The sequence below is a fragment of the Tinamus guttatus genome, unplaced genomic scaffold (assembly GCF_059628265.1).
Source record: "Tinamus guttatus ecotype Peru unplaced genomic scaffold, ASM5962826v1 Tinamus_guttatus_pri_ptg000472l, whole genome shotgun sequence".
NCBI classification, from domain to species: Eukaryota; Metazoa; Chordata; class Aves; order Tinamiformes; family Tinamidae; genus Tinamus; species Tinamus guttatus.
Genome location: NW_028289006.1, coordinates 7,250,587 through 7,267,866, shown reverse-complemented (window position 1 = coordinate 7,267,866; position 17,280 = coordinate 7,250,587). Strand labels below are relative to the sequence as shown.

Sequence of the window (17,280 nt, the reverse complement as noted above, 5' to 3'; positions counted from 1 at the left end):
GAGGAAGGGGATGCTGGCAGACTGAAGGAATTACAATTCCTTTTTTTTTTTTTTTTTTTTGTCATTTTTAAATCTCTCAGGGCTATAGAAGCAGAAGAGTTCTCCCTTGATCACTGAATCCGCTTCTCAAGTAAGAGTTTGTCTGCATCTTTCTCAGTGAAAAATCTCTTGTTTTGGAACTGACAACACCTGACATGCTGAGAAATTATTATTTACTTTAAAGCTTTTTAAATATAAAGAAGCCCAAATACAAATATTTTGAGAGTAGATTAAATGTCATTTAAAGGGATTATGTTCTAACCAAGCAAAAACATAGAACCTCTATCTCAACAGATGCCCTTAATGTCACAGTGGTCAAATCAACTATCCTAATGACTTTTGTTAAACTAAATATGGATAAATTATTCCTCAAAATAACAGAACTAGACAGTAACATTTACGGTTTTGTTCTAGTATTTCACTTCCACAAGTGATGCTGGAAGAAAGCCAAAATACAGAATTCTGGGCCGATAAAATGGGTGGAGAAGGAAAATAATGACTGTGTGGCACTGTCATAGAGATTAAGATCCTGATTCACATTTTTAATGATGTGGCATGTCTGGGCTGACTTCTTTGCACCAACCTAAAAGGAAAAAAAACCTCACCACCATCAAGAAACTTGCACAAACTGCTGCCCCTCTCGCCAGCATGACACTCCTGCGGCTGACACAAGCTCTGTCTCGTGGTTCCTACAGGAGCCTTTGGCTGCAGCGCCGCAGGAAGGCGGCAGCACATGGGGAATACAGCAGAAGAGAAGCAATCTGGGCAGGGGGCCTTGGAAATTCACAATGCAGTGGTCTAAATCCCATCACTCTCACACACTATTACACTTGGTATGAGAGAAAACTCCATTTATTGAAACTTGAAAGACGCCCAGTCTCTGTAGTGATACTTACACAATAAAAAACTTGAAGTGATATAAAGAGATACACAACTCATGAGAAATAAGACCAAGGCTTATTCCTTCATTCAGTAGTGTGTACCGTATTTTGCAAGGTTCTGAAGAAAAGGTTCAATATGGATTGGGATAACTCTCATTTAATATATACGAGTGGAAAATAATGTATGTTGTTAAATAAGATTTTATATACAAATACATATAGGTAAAACACTCTACAAAAGGTGGCTATACAAATTTAAAACATTGATTAATATTAGTATTCTCTGTGTTCAAAATAGAAAATAATAGTGAAAAGAGAGTTATATATATAAAAGTACTGTTTAGCTTAATCACTTTCCTATTGCTCTATAGCGTACATAAAGTATCTTGGAATGACACTTTCACTAGTGACATCCAGATCAGAACTATCACAGTCTAAAATAGTATTCAATGTGAACTGTTATTACCTGGATCTACACAATTCATTATATTCCTGTATGAGTGCTGTATCCTGACACAAAAATTTACCTGTAACAATTATTTATTTTTAATAGAATGGAACACCCTTCCACCACAGTTAACTACACTGGCAGCCAAAAGAGGAACACTAGTACATTCCATGAGTAGAACTCAAAGCCAAAATAAGTCCAAAGCTCAAAACTGAAGAACAGAGGAATATACCTTGCCTACATCATGATATAGCAATAGACTACTGTACGTCTACTCCAGAAATCTGGTCTTCTTGTTAGGCCAGGTGAAGGAAAAATCAGGAATTTGTATTCTATTCATATTTGTTATTTATTCGCAATACAGTTCTCATCCTTTACCATGGAAGCAAAGAAAAATTTTGTTAAGAATTGCCATAGATTCCAGTAAAAGTCTTCTTGCTTTGTAAAGGCAACTACATTCATTGCAGCCTCTCCCTGCTTTAGTTTTATTAACTATAAAGAAAGGCAATGTGAAACACCTCTCTCTACACTAGTAACACCATCTTTTAACACTTATGAAAGGTGAAATATTTTGGTATTTTATTATCACAGAAGCAGTCTAAAAGATGCAAAAAAAAAAGATGGAATTGTGTGCTCATGCAATGCAGAAAAGACACATTTCCCATATTCTAACGAAAACACATAGTGACACCGGTGCTCCTCGTTATCAGTGTGCTTAGGGAAAATAATTTCTAATAGTAACAAAACACAACATGAACACAGGGCTTCTCTAGACACCCACCAAGTTAAACACATTGCATTTATATGTGGGATACTCTTGTTAAGACAGTAGCCCAGAATCTGCAACTTGTTTATGTTCCCTTGTGCTTGCACCGCATGGCACTTTCAAAGAAAGTGATGCACGTTTCTCTAGACATTTTAGTTCTAGGGGTTATAGTAAAATTATGAATATAACTGTACTGTTTTTTTTAAATAAAGCTCAGAGTGAAATCCGTATGTTAAGGTGAATATAAATATGTCAAAATACATATAAAGGTGTCACCAAGTGCCAAAGGTGTCACTAAATTATTGTTAATGAAACACCACGTTAAATACTGTCTGCTAGGTGATAATTAAGCAATGTAAAACTAGCCATGCTGCAAGGCATATAAACAGGAGTACCATACTGCTACTTCTCCTTTATTATTTTTCATTTGATTATTTAATACTGTGCGCTTGCAGCTGAATGGAAGAGCTAAGCACTGAAGAAGCTGATGTGTAATCAGTTATATGGTATCAGTTATTACACAAAGGGGTCTAGTCAGGATGTGGAATATGGAAGCAAATACCCCTACTGTGTGTTGCACTCTATACTTTAAGAGATGTTAAAATGACAATAAAAATGAATGCAAAGTCCCAGCAGTTGGCACTGTAATCCCAGATCAACAGCCGGCATTCCAGGCTTAAGTGCCACATTCCATGTTCGGGATTTACAGCCTTCACAGACAAAACTTATTGTTGCTTTCACAACTTAAAAAAGGCAGAATGATATAAATCATCATAACTTAGAAGTGATGACACTGCTCATCAGGATAATTGAAAGCAGCAGCAAAACAGCATAAGCATTAGAATGAGAGACGAGAAAAAAAAGGACATTTTAGCACCCTTTCCCAAGGAAAGGATGCTCAGACCATCATTTACGTCTGTCTGCCACTCATCTGTAAGTTTTGAACCTGTTACAGATCTAAAATAGCCTGACAGTGAACTAGATAGAAACAACTAATTTTATATAAGTTACTTCAGAATAGGTGGCTGGTCAAAAGAGAGAAATCTGTAAGTACTAGCACCGAGAAAGACATTATTAGACACAAAAGAATGCATTCAAGAGTGACAACTTATAAAATACCTCAAAACAAGTAAAAAGTTACAAATAAAATCTTACGATCAACCATGAAAGAAAAATTTGCAAGAAGACAGGCTTCTTTATTTCTGGTGTTTAAGGATTATTGTACTTTATACAGAGCAAAGGAAATCCCAGCAATGGCATCTATATTACCTAGACACGCTGAGTGGCGCAGAAAATTTTTAAAGAGGTTAATAGAATATTTTTATCCACTGTTTAGGAAGGTAATGAACACTAATTGTATCTGTGGAAACATACTTTCCAATGCAACCATAACAAAAAAAAAGATTGTTAAACAACTTATACTACATGTAAACACTTTTTAAACCTAGGATTACACAGTTTGTACTCCATAGTTTTGAAGTAACTGAACCAGTAAGCCAATGATGTTGATATATCCGGGAATAACAGAGAAATACCAGAAGAGTGGGGAAGCCAACATTCCATCAATATTTAGAAAGGATAAACAGGATAACTGTGTGATCATAGGTCACAGTAGCCTTGAGAATGATGTCAGGGACAAATACGGAAAAGTTGGTCTAGGACATAATTAGCAAAAATTTAAGGCATAACCAGATGATGATCAACACAGTTTAAAAAATCAAGAAAAAAAAAAGGTCCTGTCAAACTCAAGACCTCTGATGAAATTCTTAGACAAACTGTAACTCATAAAAATATGAATGTTTTTTAATCCATAATAACATGTATGCCACAATTTTAATCAACATTTTAATCAGCATATCTTAAGTTCTAATGCAGAATAAAGTTAACTATCTGCTTAGTGCTTCTTCAAAAAATGCTTAACTACAGAGTTACTACAGAACTATGATGGTTTCAGTAATTCCAATGAAAGCAGTTCTTGCTTCAGCTTTACATAAAAAGAAACAGTAATCTATAAGAATGTCAGAAACAGCTTTTGATAAAACTTACACACGACATGGAAAGAGAGATAAGAAAAACTATTACACAGAATAGTGAGGGTTCCTTGGTAATCTAGATTCATTCAAATCCAAACCAAAATCAAAATGCAGCATCACATTCACAGGTACAATCTCAGAAATGAAAGTACTATAGAATTATATACAAGAAAGCAGAGGTTCTGAAAAGATTTACAGTGGCATGGCATATCTGATGGAATAATGCAATTTTAATCTGGTAAGGATATGGAGCAAGGAATATAGCTGTTTACTCACAGTTATATGTAACTGCTAGTATTGAGTAGGAGATAGTATTGCACTGTTACACTACATTGCCAAAAGACTGCTAGAATTCTGCACTCACATTTTCAAAGAGATGGGTAAGAAATTGGAAAAAGGTATAGCAAATACTTATAAGAATGGACCATGATTTGAAGAATAATTCCTCCAATAAGAAACTTTCTCTTTAACCTACTGTTAGATAAACCCGCTTCAAAAGTCATTAACGCTCATAAACCTCTGTGTCAATAAAAGGGTGGTTTCCTATAAAGAAAAAAAATATCAGCAGTTAACTCAAGGTTGTATTGCAATACCTGTTCTTTATACACCTCATCTGTAGCTTCGAAGTGACAACTTCAAGACTGCAACTGAACTCCCTACACAGTACAAATATATTATTAAAATATAAATATCTAATATTTAAGTGCATATGTATATATATGATATCTGTAGACAAACTCTTCAGAACAGTGAAGCACATGTACCTTCCACTTATGCCACCTCTAGGTCAGTTCCTATGTTAAAACACCGCTTAATGCAAAATGCATAAACAGCAAAGGAAGCATGGTCTGGAACCTGCAATATCCTAGTCATGAATTACAGACTTTCTCACTTGCTCTCCTCTGACACCATACACATTCAACTTTGCTTCACAGTGCTTCACATCCCAGCATGAGGGATGAAGCAGCTCCCATTCAAACTCTGTCTCAGTTATCTGTTGGTTGGGTTACATGCAGATGGATGAAAGCAAGCTGAATTCTTTTATGCTTAATCCAAGACTGCCTGAACAACAGGAACCCATCACTAGTACCTCCATTGGTCCTATCTTTCCAAGGATTACATCTTATGAAAGACAAAGTCCTATCTGTGCGTGACGTATGTGTCACATCCACACGATCACTCGAAGCACCATGTCTGCAGACGGCCTTTCTGGGCAGGAGGGACACAGTTCAATGGACGTTGCACGACCCAGCGCGTGTTACAGTCGGCACTAAGCCGCTCTCCGCACATTTTCCCTCCTCGTTCCTTTGTGCTGGCAATAGTTGTTGGACGGCTGAGCAGGTAGAGGGCATTGATTTGCATGAAATTAACATGGGATAAAAAAAAAAAAAAAACACAACAAAACTAAACCAAGAATTGTTAAGTTAAAATGACTACAGAATCAGATCTTTTAGCATTGTCTTGCCTTATTTCGGATCCCAAATTTATTTTGGTGGAAGAATAGGAAGCAAGATGTTTTCAAAGATTTTCCTATCTGATGAAAACACATTTTTTACTGTGAAAACACATTTTTGCCCCCAGTGCTGATTTTCTATTAAATTCTCAGCTTCTCAATACTTTAAGGGACCTATGTCATTTTTGGATCCAACTCAGTATTCCCATTATCTTGAGTGGAGAGAATACATCTCTTACAGCAAACTAGATAGTAATGCAACGAGGTTTGTAAAAGAGAGAGATATTTTATTTGAACAACTGATATATTTGGAAAACACCCAAACAAGCTTTTAGGCAGAAGGCATCTTCTAGGTTTAGATATCACTGTAATCTAAGTCACAAACAGAATTTGCTAGCATTTGTTCTTATTTAGAAATATGAGAAGAGATTCAGATAGTATTAAGTACTCAGATATTTAGTATTTAGATAGTATAATTATTCAGATTTATTTTTGTAACAAACTATGGCATTAATCATTTTGAATAAAAATGTTATATAAATATTTCATTTTATATTCAAACCTGCACTATGTAGTTGTAAGCATGCACTGTCTGCATGTAAGCAGACACAGTAGTACTTAAGAACAGAGGATAAGTCAAGAGATATATATCGGCCTTGACATCTTTTCTGGCATGTTTGATCTATGGCACAGTTTCATCATCCAACTCAAGATAAACAAAAATAAAACCCTGCAACTTTTGCTAAGAGCCTCACACATTCTGAACTGATCCAAACATTTCCTTCACTCTCAGTTCCCCGCATGTGCTATCTCAGAATTATTAAAGTGCAGTGAATACTACATTCAACACCTCTTTCCATGCAGTAGCATCAGTTAAAACAGGTGTTTAGAGACATACAGACTGGCTGAATGCTAACTTCATTAAGTTCCATTAAGCTAGCTGACTCACAAATGGCATTTTTAGATTGGTAGTAAATCATCTTCTAGGTCAGCAGGAAGCTCATTACGGACTGAGAATCCAAGTGACAGAAACACTTTTCTGCAAGTGCTACAGTAGCAATTTCCTGTGCGAAAGGCTTGCTGCTGCTCTTGCATTCCTCAGGGGATGCTTCTTCTCAGAGGATGTTACTCTTCCCCAGGAAGAGGAAGGAAGCAGTTGTTATGGGATGTGTGGGCTGGTGGCTGTCGGGCATTTTCTGCATGCCTCAGAATCAGCTGTGAGATCTGCGAATTGGGCTTCGATTCCCAGCCCAAGGGGGGCGGCGGGACGACGACATTGCTTGGGCAGACAAGGGCAGCACGTACAAGTACAATATCTCAGGAAGCTGGGAAAGAAATAACACCTGGAACTTCCATGACTCTAGTCCCCAGAAACGTGCTGACTTGCTAAAGGAACAATATCAGGAATGTTTGTTCAAGTTGATCCATGTCTTTAAGCATTGTACTGTTGCCGTAAGGCTCTTGGCAAAGCCACATGTCAGTTCTCAGATTCATCTATAGTTAGTCAGTTTGTCTTACCAATAGTCCAGCAAAAGAAGCCGTTATCAAGCAATGTCACTATTGAGCAAAGGCAATGTAGTTAAACAAACTCTCATGACAGAAAACTAAACACTGAAACCTAATCTTCTATAGTTTGGGGCTTTTTTATCCCACTACGTCCTTCTCCTGAATTCCCCTGCAGTCACTGCACCTGCAGGTAGTCAGCACCTAGTCCAGATCAGGGAATGCTGCCCATTCAATCAGTTGTCACTAAAAGGACATTCATAGTGTCACATGGATGAACACACCTACACAGTGCCACCTGCCTTTCCTTTAGCAAAGGCAGTAATTTTGCTTTTTTCACTCTGCCAACTGTTAACTTCCAAACTTGGTATATCAAAAAATGAACTAGCAAAGGTTTATTAGGGAGATGAGACAAAAAGACATATAAACCTACCATCCCATCAGATACATTTCCTCAGAAAAGCAGGTTAAAAATAGTACCGGAAATATTATATTCTTGTACTCTCTAGTGGAAACCTAACTTTCTCTCAAGCTCCAGTTCACTCAAAGAATATAATGAAGCCTATTAAGGAATATCAAGACATGTATTATTACCTAATTATGTAGCAACACAACACATTTCCTGTTCTTCCCTTGTAAACCAGCAGTTACATGCTGTGTTAGAATATCATCACTGCAAAACACAAAAGCCATTTAGATCGTACTCTTCTTTTATTACAAACATTGAGTTCATCTTCATGTATCTGATCTTTAAAATTAATCATTATCTGATGCTAGTAATATTAGAGGATTTTTCTTGTGAGATTAACTAACCAAGTCATTTTAAGCATGCCTGCACCTCTATCAAGCATCAAAGTTTACAAATTCACTGTTGAAAATGCTTCATGCCAAATGCTTCAACCTTTTGCCACCGTGACAGGGAAATCACTGTTCTGTTTGCATATGCCACACTCCCTGCGAAAGGCAGCAGTTGGGCAGAGAAGGCAGTTTCTGCTGCCCCATGGTCGCTGCATATGGATTAGGTGCAGCCTTTGGGCGGGATGAGAGACTGTTCCTTTCCCCAGAGTAAAGGACAAGCTGGAGATAGGGGAGAACACGGCCCACCCTTCCCCCATGCACTGAACCTACAGAGCAAGCGAGGACTAGCAGAAAAGCAGAAAGGAGCACATCTGGCTTCCAGTGTGATGCAAAGAATGCCTTGGACACAGAGAAATGTCTGTGCACGTGCTGCCTGCCAAGACACTAAAAATTGCCTGTGTAAGAGTAAGACTGCTTGGAGGGAAGGTCTTACTTGCAAAGATGTAAAAGGCAGAACATACTAATTATTTTTACTCTTTTACACTGAACACTCCTGAGCTCCTCTGTTTGCAGAATTCACTATTCTACTTATGCTTCTCTAAAACCTAACATTAACAATTCAGAACCTCTTTGAGGGTTCGCGGCATGCCCCTCTATGGAAAAGGTACAGAGAGTTTTACCACAGGCTCTGGAGAAGAAAGATCTCTTTACATTACTCAGTAATTTCATTCCATGTTTGAAATTCAGAATCTGGATCATGGAGTTTGTCCTTTTTTTCCTATTACATTTAGCAGCAATAAAGAGTAGCAATTTAGAAAATAAATAGATCTACAGCTACTAAGGAAGTGACCTTTGTTACGCTGAGATTAGTTTTGTGCTACATGGTCCGAATATTAATTTTATACTCTGCAGTAGCACTTGGATTCTCTGGGAACAAGGAAAGTTGATGCAAGGCACGCAGACTGGGGAGGCTAGGAAATGCCAGTTTTGAGCAAAGTTCTTCTAGTACTGGGATCCATCCTCAGTGCAGAACTTTGTCTCATCAATGACTGAGTTTTGGATGGGAAGCAAAAGTAGAATACTTTTTGTCTCCCTTTTTAGAGGTTAGAGATTCCATTTTTTCAAAGGGATAGCACCAGAACTTCCCTTTAGCAGAGATGAATACGTAAACATCATACAGTGATCAGAGTTTAAGTGAAAGGCTGGGTCTCCAAGGTCCAAGAAAATGTGATATCCATGATATCCATGTTTCTCCACAGCAGAAACATGCTGTGTGGTTCTTCTTGTGCCTTTGGCCAACTGCAAGAAGCAGTAAGGACAGCCACTGTGCACTGTGAAGTGCCACGTGAATTTTACTCGACTGAAAGTGGCCTTCTGAATAGCACCGGGGCCCCAAAGGAGGTGATCTAGCTGCGTAATTCATATTTTTCCTGTCTTCCTCTTGCCCTCCACTAACGTCATTCAAGGCAGATGGCGTTTGTTTCCCTGTAAGGCTGGAGCCAGGAGAGGATGGAAAACAGAATAAATATGAAGTTGCATGGAAAGGAAAGGATGCACTTTTAAGACAACATTCCTTTTTAGCATCCTCTCTTCTGCAAAATTCTGGATTTGTGTTAAGCCACACAAGAAAGATTTGCATCCCGAGATCTCTTCAGAAGTTGCTTCCAGTGAGAGAGAGCAGTTGTGTAAGCCTTCATGTACACAGAGAAATGGAAGAACTAGATGCAAATTCTGCATTCCTAATTGCTATCATAATTTATAACACATGAAGGAGTATTTTCTTTTCTTTTCTTTTTTCTTTTTCTTTTTTATTTTTGGATATCCCCAATTACAGCAGGCAGTAATATCTGGGTCAAAAATACCTGAAATACACACTGTGGAGGGAACAACTGTATCACAAATAGAGGAGCTTGCACAAATGCAGTACGAACCAGCTGACAGTGACTTACCTTGAGGAGTAAAACTGCACATACACTATTATTTGCTCTCAAAAATGTTAAAATTGGGGTAAAAAAGAAAATAATCTACAAGGTAACATTAAAACAAAACAGTATATTCCTTTTATCCCAAAAGACACAATCCGTATCTTTACCCTTCCAATAATTAACGACTCAACTTTACAGAAATCGTACTATACATGAATAAATGTGTCTTTGCTTTCATTGTTTACTAGCACTGGAAGAGAAAAACCAGCATAGCTCCCATAACCAGTGCAGACTTTCTGACTTCACATTACAGTACATTGCTTTGCTCCCTTCAGATCCTGTTTACATGAGCAAGGTCACGGGATGGAACACGGGAGAGCCTATACAGTGATTTCCTGCCGCTGTGGGTAAAAACTACTGAGACATCATCAACTTTCCCTTGTTCTCAGCAGCTTATCAGGAACCGGAGGTTGCCAGTGTACTGGCTTGCAGACTCAAACAAGGAAGGGGATAAAATGGGGGAAAAAAAAAAAATCAAAAGCCCAGCTCCCCTCAAAACTAAAAGTCAAAGGATGAAATAGGAGGAAGCGGTCTCAAAGGGAGACAAGTCTTCCAACTTTTGTTTTTCAATAGCTCAGAAAACAAAGCACTATTAAGCTGTGTGGCATGTGGAAAAGAACAGTTGGGAGAGAGTCTTCAATAAGATGGAAAGGAAAAAAGAGGAAGCTCAAAATATAAATCAATGGCTTAGATTACATAAGCATATTTAAATCTGCAATAAAGGTAATTAATAATAGTATTATACAGCCATTTTTTTTTGGTCTTTCTCCAGGCAGATTGCTGTGAAAAATAGAGGACAAGGTACTTAACTGTACCTTAAACCATGTTATGGTGTCCGGTTTGGGGCTTCTCTACACAGGGAAGACTTTGACATTGTGGAGCAAGTGCAGTGAAGGGTCAACAAGATGTGAGGTGGCCAGAGCACGTGACATGAGCAGAAGCTGAGAGAAACAGCTTTGCTCAGCCTTAAGAAAAGTCCCAGGGCAAATCTAACTGCTGTTTCAAATGTCTGACTGGAGAATAAACAGAAGACTGAGCTGGACCATTGTGATAGGACTGGGGCAGTATGCAAGTTGGAACATAAGAAACTCCAATTGCATTTTCAGAAAAATATTTTCATCACAACATAGTCAAATATTAGAACAAGTTGCCCAGAGAGTTTGTGGAATGTCCGTTCTTGCAGATATTCAAATGGACAAAGTCCTTTGCAACCTCATCCAAGCTGACCTTGCTTTAAGTGTAAGGTTGGAAGACATTCCTCCAAACCCCTTCCAACATATACTGCTCCATAATTTCAGTTAATAAATCTATACAGAAGAAAGAGAAAGGAATACCTTTTTGTTTTGTTCCAAGTCTTCCCAGAGGCAGTCCTAATGTATTTTCTATGATGAGTATGAACAGACACAGATTGAATAGCCTGAAGAGATTCTCAATTGGTAGAATACAAAAAGAGGAAAAAGCCTGTCACAGAAGACATAAAGGCAGGGAGGTATGAGGGGGGGTGTCTTTTTCCTATTTCCTGGAGTTGCTAGAGTTTTATAGGAATTAATCCAGTTACTGTCAAGAAGCTCAATAATAATTCAACATAACATTACACAGTTTGAGAGAGACTTGCAGTTTCCCTGAAGATCTTTCAGTGAGCTTTTGGGAACTCATCACAGACCCTACAAAAGCTTCACTGTTTTTATTTGTTCTGAAGAAGCCTGGTCGAGGGACTTGCTGAAGTGCTTTTCAAATACCATCTGTTTGAAAGACCCTTATAGCCCTGCTGTGAACGTCGTTGAACAAGAATACATGAGCACAACAGTATATTTTTCCTTTCTGAATATATCAAAATGGCAGAAGAGCTATTTAAGCTGAAGCAAAACACTTGAACAAGAATAAATAGGTTTACACTGGACACTTGTCAATTAAGCTGGCAATTTGAACAAAGATTCTGAAGTCAGCCCAAAGAGCAGGACTCTAGACCAGAGTCCTTCCAGTAGAGGTAGAGCAAAAGGCTACAAGTATCTTTAGGATGGGTCTTGATAAATTTTACAGGGGAAAACAAAACAGAAGTATACAGGGAATTGTCTGATAATTAGGAAAAAAAAGAGTAAGCCAGATTCGGGAATCAGGAAAAGAGAGGATCAGTTAGACATAATAATGACATCAAATTAGAAGAAGAAAATGCCATTCATGTGAGGATAAATAATATCAAGGGGAAGTTGGGAAGTGTGAGATAGAAGTCCATCATCTTCTCTTCTTGCCTTTGCCTTCTCAGAAGAATATAAAGACTCTACAGAATTAATGGCAATTGAGCCAGCTCCAGATGACAAAGTCTAAGTCATTGAGATCCAGAACCCCTTGGAAACAAAGGATGAAGAAACCTGATGGCTCAATTAAAAAATAGGCAGCCATTCCACAGACAAGAGGTGCAGGTATGGCAGAAGACAGGTGCTGGATAGCCCAGTGATGCTGAACATGTACACATGACATTAGAAAGCAGGGAAGCCCAGATGGGTTGCCAAATTTGTGGAAATGTTATTGCAGGAAAAGAGGTAGTTGCATGGAAAATGCGCACATGGTTACTGGATTTGTGTCAATAGTGGCTCTGTGGGCCAGAGCAGCTGCCCTTAGGGCTGTAATCAGAGCAACGAGGATAGAAAACATTGTTAGATGGCAGAGAAGGGAGGAAAAAAGGTACATGACGGTTGCTGGGGTGCAGAAAGGTGAGAGCCAGTGGTGAACAGCAGCTTGGGGTAATGGAAAAATATACAGGAACTGACAGCCAAAAGGTATGATTTTTAAAGCAAAATTTTTAATAAGACTGAAAAGTCTGGCTGTTATCTGTAGTGGATCTACATAAAAAAAAAATCCTTCTTTGACTCTCTCAGATGATTTCTGGGCATAAGGTTTTATTAAGTGCTTTCAAACCAAAAGAACTAATGAAGAAGATTATATGATTGGCACCTTTATAGATACACGACAAAGAAATATAGTGTAGCATACAACTGAATTCTGTAATCAGTATTAAAATCAGGAAGTAATGAACACAGTATGTTTAAAAGCAATGGGTAGTCAATAAATTGCATCAAGCTATAATCTGTCAAACCTACTTAAGAGACTTCTGTAAATCTCCAAATTACTTATTCGGACACAAATTATCTTATTTTAAAGATCCATATTTCTTTGTGAAAACACAATATGACAATTGCTAAGCCTTAAAATATATGAAACTGTAAATTCTCTCTTCAAATACCAGATAATATGTAGTTATTTCTGTTCGGCAGATTTCTCTTTTTAAACATGTGAACCTCTACATCATGATTTTCACCCAATGCCCTCAACGTACTTTATAAGAAGTACCCCCATAAGATGCCTGTTCAGAAAGCATTCGTGATAGAACAGTTCAGCAGAAACCACCTACTGCCTAGGCTTGGGTATTAGCCGTTCAGCTGTACAACTGTTGATAGGGCAATTAACATTGCTGTAGATACAAATCATGCCTTTGGAAGAACAGATTCTGAGCTAAAAAAGAGAAATTCTCATTTTAACCTAATTCTAGAACAGTACATCTTTTAGGACTTCATACCAGGAGAGCATATTTCTCCTCCTACGAAAGTACCGTTAAAACATTGCCTTCCTTTCCTCCCACATGCCATACCAATGTCATACAAAAAGCTAACGCTAGAAAAATCTCATCCTATCATTCTTTCCTAGAATGTGTTACCTTTTCTTTCCTAGAGAACTACCAGATATCTTAAAAGGAAAAGAAAATGAAACATCATTATTGGAATTTTAGCAATAAGGCAACTGTTCTCTAGGGTTCCCATGAAGTACAGATAAAGACAGAGTTAAAAAGTCTGTTTCAGAATAAGACACAAACAACAACAATATTCAGATATAATTAGCATGGGCTTAGAATTAGAGTAGTACAAGGATAAAAGTGCTGGGATATTATGAAAACTTCACTACTACACCATCTTCTGGTTATCCCTGGAAACTGAAAACAAGCTGAAGTTGAAAATTTAAAAGGATGAATTCTGAACACTTAGGAGTTATTAAGAGAATATTTTATCCATATAGACAAAACAAATACACTTTCAGTAACTTGCTAGTCTAAGGTATGCCTGATCCCCTTTTCACTTACAAGGAACTTACCAGAGTATTGAAAGATGAAGAGGAACTTATCTCTACGACGGGAGGATCGAGTGTTTGCGTATCAGCCACATCAAAGCTAGGGTTGACCTATTGAAAATAAATTATAATCATTACTATTTCAGCATCAGTACAAGAAGCAAGATTGAACTAAAAAGGACAATTTGCCACATTAAGGCACAAAGACTGACTATTCTTTAAAGTGTATGAAAAATAAAGTATTGCCCCTACAACAGTAAAACAAGTAATTATATGATACAGAAACAGAATCCAGATGTGCAATTATCATTGAGATATCACTCATACTTTATAAGCATCATTCAAAATTAACTCAAGGGTTCTTATCACAACAAACCTAGATATCAAGAAATTCAATTTTAGGACAAGCCAATAAAAATGAAGTGCCAAACACAATTCAGAATGGATAAGGCAGTTAACTCAAGCTGTCCAAAATTGGAGCTATACAACAGTTTAAGAAGTTTACTAAAGAGTAGCCAATAATGCTGCTGAAACAGTGAACTGCAGGTACCAATCAAATACTTCCTGAATTCATTAAGCGTTTCTTGCAGCTGCTTTCAAAAGTTTTGCATGTATCCCTCTTATATTGAATCTTATACTTGTTTTGGTTGTTTTTAAATTGACACAGATGCACAAGATGCATTAGAGTTAAGGTAAAATATGGAACACTAATTTATCACTGCTAGCAAGTTTGCAGAACTATAACCCATGGCAAGCGGTAGCTCTCACGTGGTTGCTGGCTGCTTTAGTTTGTCTCTAGTTCACACCCACTTCCTTCAGCTACAGTGAATACAGGTTTAAAAACCATCCCACTTCTTCAGCTTTACCAGAACCAGGGGCTTCTGGCACCCATGCTCAGAGTGAACCTACAGCATTTGTGCTCTGACCACCTAGCTCCACAATATCAGGATTGGAAGCACCCTGTGGCTCAATGGCAGAGAGCCACAAACCTGCATCATGTTAATACCACCTACTTCCATCTTTGCATTAATTGGAAAATTGAGCACACACAGAGGCACTTTGATGAGGCACTAAGATCAAGTATTTCATCGGCCAGAAATTCCACGTTTTCTGCCAAACAAGCATTCTCTGATGAGACAGCTGCAGCCCTTGCCATGACACTGCCAGTTGCGAAGGTTCCCAGCCTGATGTGTCTGGGTCCTTGAGCTCAGTTTGTTCAACATGTAGGAAGCACCTCTAGTTTGCATTGAAATTAAGGGCTTTCTTAGTCGTCATTCACAGTGGCTTAACCAGCATCTGTCCTAGCATTGCCTTCTTGAATATTTTGTGTGGTTCCCCTTCTTTGTCCTCCTGTATCAGTGTGGGCACACAAACACATTTGTTTGAAGGCTCCTAAACACCATTTTAAGTTGTATTCTCTAGTTCCAGTCACTTGTGGGTGAAGCGGTAGGCTGTTTTTTTTTGTTCTTTCTTCCACGAAGGAAGAAAATACCCAAGGGCAGAAGGGTCATGGATGACTATGGACTTGAGAGCTCTGGCACCCCTGGTTTCTGCATGCAGCACCCAGGTTTTTACATTAAGCCGGGCCCCAGCCTGTTGCACATGACAGGCACATCCTGGCACACAGTCTCACACTACAGCTTCCAAGCTCCATTACCATCATTTTTTGGTAAGTGAGCATTGGTGTGTGGCATGAAGCTCACTAGAGTAAAATGGAAAGCGCAAAACAACTTCACCTGGGCTCAATATGGTTGCAGCCGCTCTGGCTCAGTGAATATATGGGAGCCCAAGTTGCCTTACTAAAGTGCTGCATCATTAGTGCCAAAGGCATCTGTGAGCATTCATTCTGCTGCAGAGGTAGCTCCATTTCAGGTTTCATGCTCACCTTCCTCAGTCACTTATCAGAGCAATTCAGACTTGCTTGCTTCTTATATGATACTCCCGATATTTTAAAATAACAGGAAAAACATTACTGTGGAAAACAGGTATGAGGCAACACTGACTTCTGCGATAAGGGAGCCAATTAAACAGAAACCTTGCTGTCCCAAAAGCCATATAAAATTGTATAAGAGCAGAGGCTGAATTCAATGCAAGAGAGAACATTCTATTTCAGATACTTATATATCATCACAAGGTCTAAAAATTTGACTTTTTAGGATTGTAGTTTGACTACTTATTTATTGTTGGTTATAGGAAATAATCTATAACAATATTTTCCTAATGTTCTTTCCTGAAAAGTAAAATATTAATAAAAAATAAGAGAATATAAAGAACCGAGGGAAAAAAAAAAGAAAAAGTTGCTGCTTTTATTTATCTTTGGTTTTGACTTAAGAACCAGACTCTCCTCCCTATGAAAGCTGCACTGCATATTCTCCTTATCATTTTATTATCTGGGTGCATCACAGCCTAACATATTTGCCCTCTGAGCACGATGTATCAACTATTTTATGGACTGACAAAATTCTCAGAAACTCTACATGACAAGCCATCACGAAGTCTGGAGTAGTAAAGAGAAATGAAAAGACCACATTACTTCCAGTTATCTTTCTTTCAACTAAAAACAAACAAACCCTCCACACCTGCCTCGTGATTTTTTTTTCCTCGTTGGGGATTTATTAGACAGAAGCAGCATCTTATCTTGCCTATTCAAGAAGAAAGGGCCCATCACCTCAGCCGAGGGCTTACACTCTAGCCCAGTCTGAGCTGCTCATTCCGTGACTGCTTCCGTGGGACTCCCTCAACTTAAACTGCTTGATCTAGAAATGGAGGGAGAGCCTTTGGGTTACACATCCATTAGTTGAGTAAGCAGCTAGGAGAGCTTTAAACTAGAATTAGCAGCCAGCAAAGACAGGCAATAGCATCTCGTACTGCCTGAAGCCTTCTCATTCAGCTTATTTGGATTTCTATAAGTTATGTTATGCAATTCAGATTGGAACTAGCATAAATAAAGTTCACTACAGTGAGATCTTCATGGGGGAAGGGTGGTTATGGAAAAAGAAAAGGAGCTACAAAGTTTCCTAGCAAGCTGGAGGGGAAAAAAAAGGGCATATCTGAACTCATATGTCACCTGATCATTCAAGCATCCTCCTGCTTTGCAGTACTGACAAATCAGAGATGACAAGACTTCATTAAAGGGATATCTCAACTCTTTAAGTCACCATTTCTGACTAACAGTGCTTAGATTTTCTTGAATTCAGTTTAGACAAGCTGTTCTTCATCCATGAGCTCTTTTGGTAGGTATTCTGACTTCTAATT

General features: G+C 38.3%; 1 protein-coding gene across 2 annotated transcripts in view; it reads right to left on the bottom strand.

The window, feature by feature from the left end:
• POC1B (POC1 centriolar protein B) overlaps window positions 1-17,280 on the bottom strand; it is a 49,822-nt gene that overhangs the window by 12,584 nt on the left and 19,958 nt on the right. For both annotated transcript variants that reach the window (XM_088532928.1, XM_088532929.1), the window contains one exon: window positions 14,050-14,136. In XM_088532928.1, coding sequence (XP_088389054.1) covers window positions 14,050-14,136 — 87 coding nt within the window. The remainder of the gene's footprint in view (window positions 1-14,049; window positions 14,137-17,280) is intronic.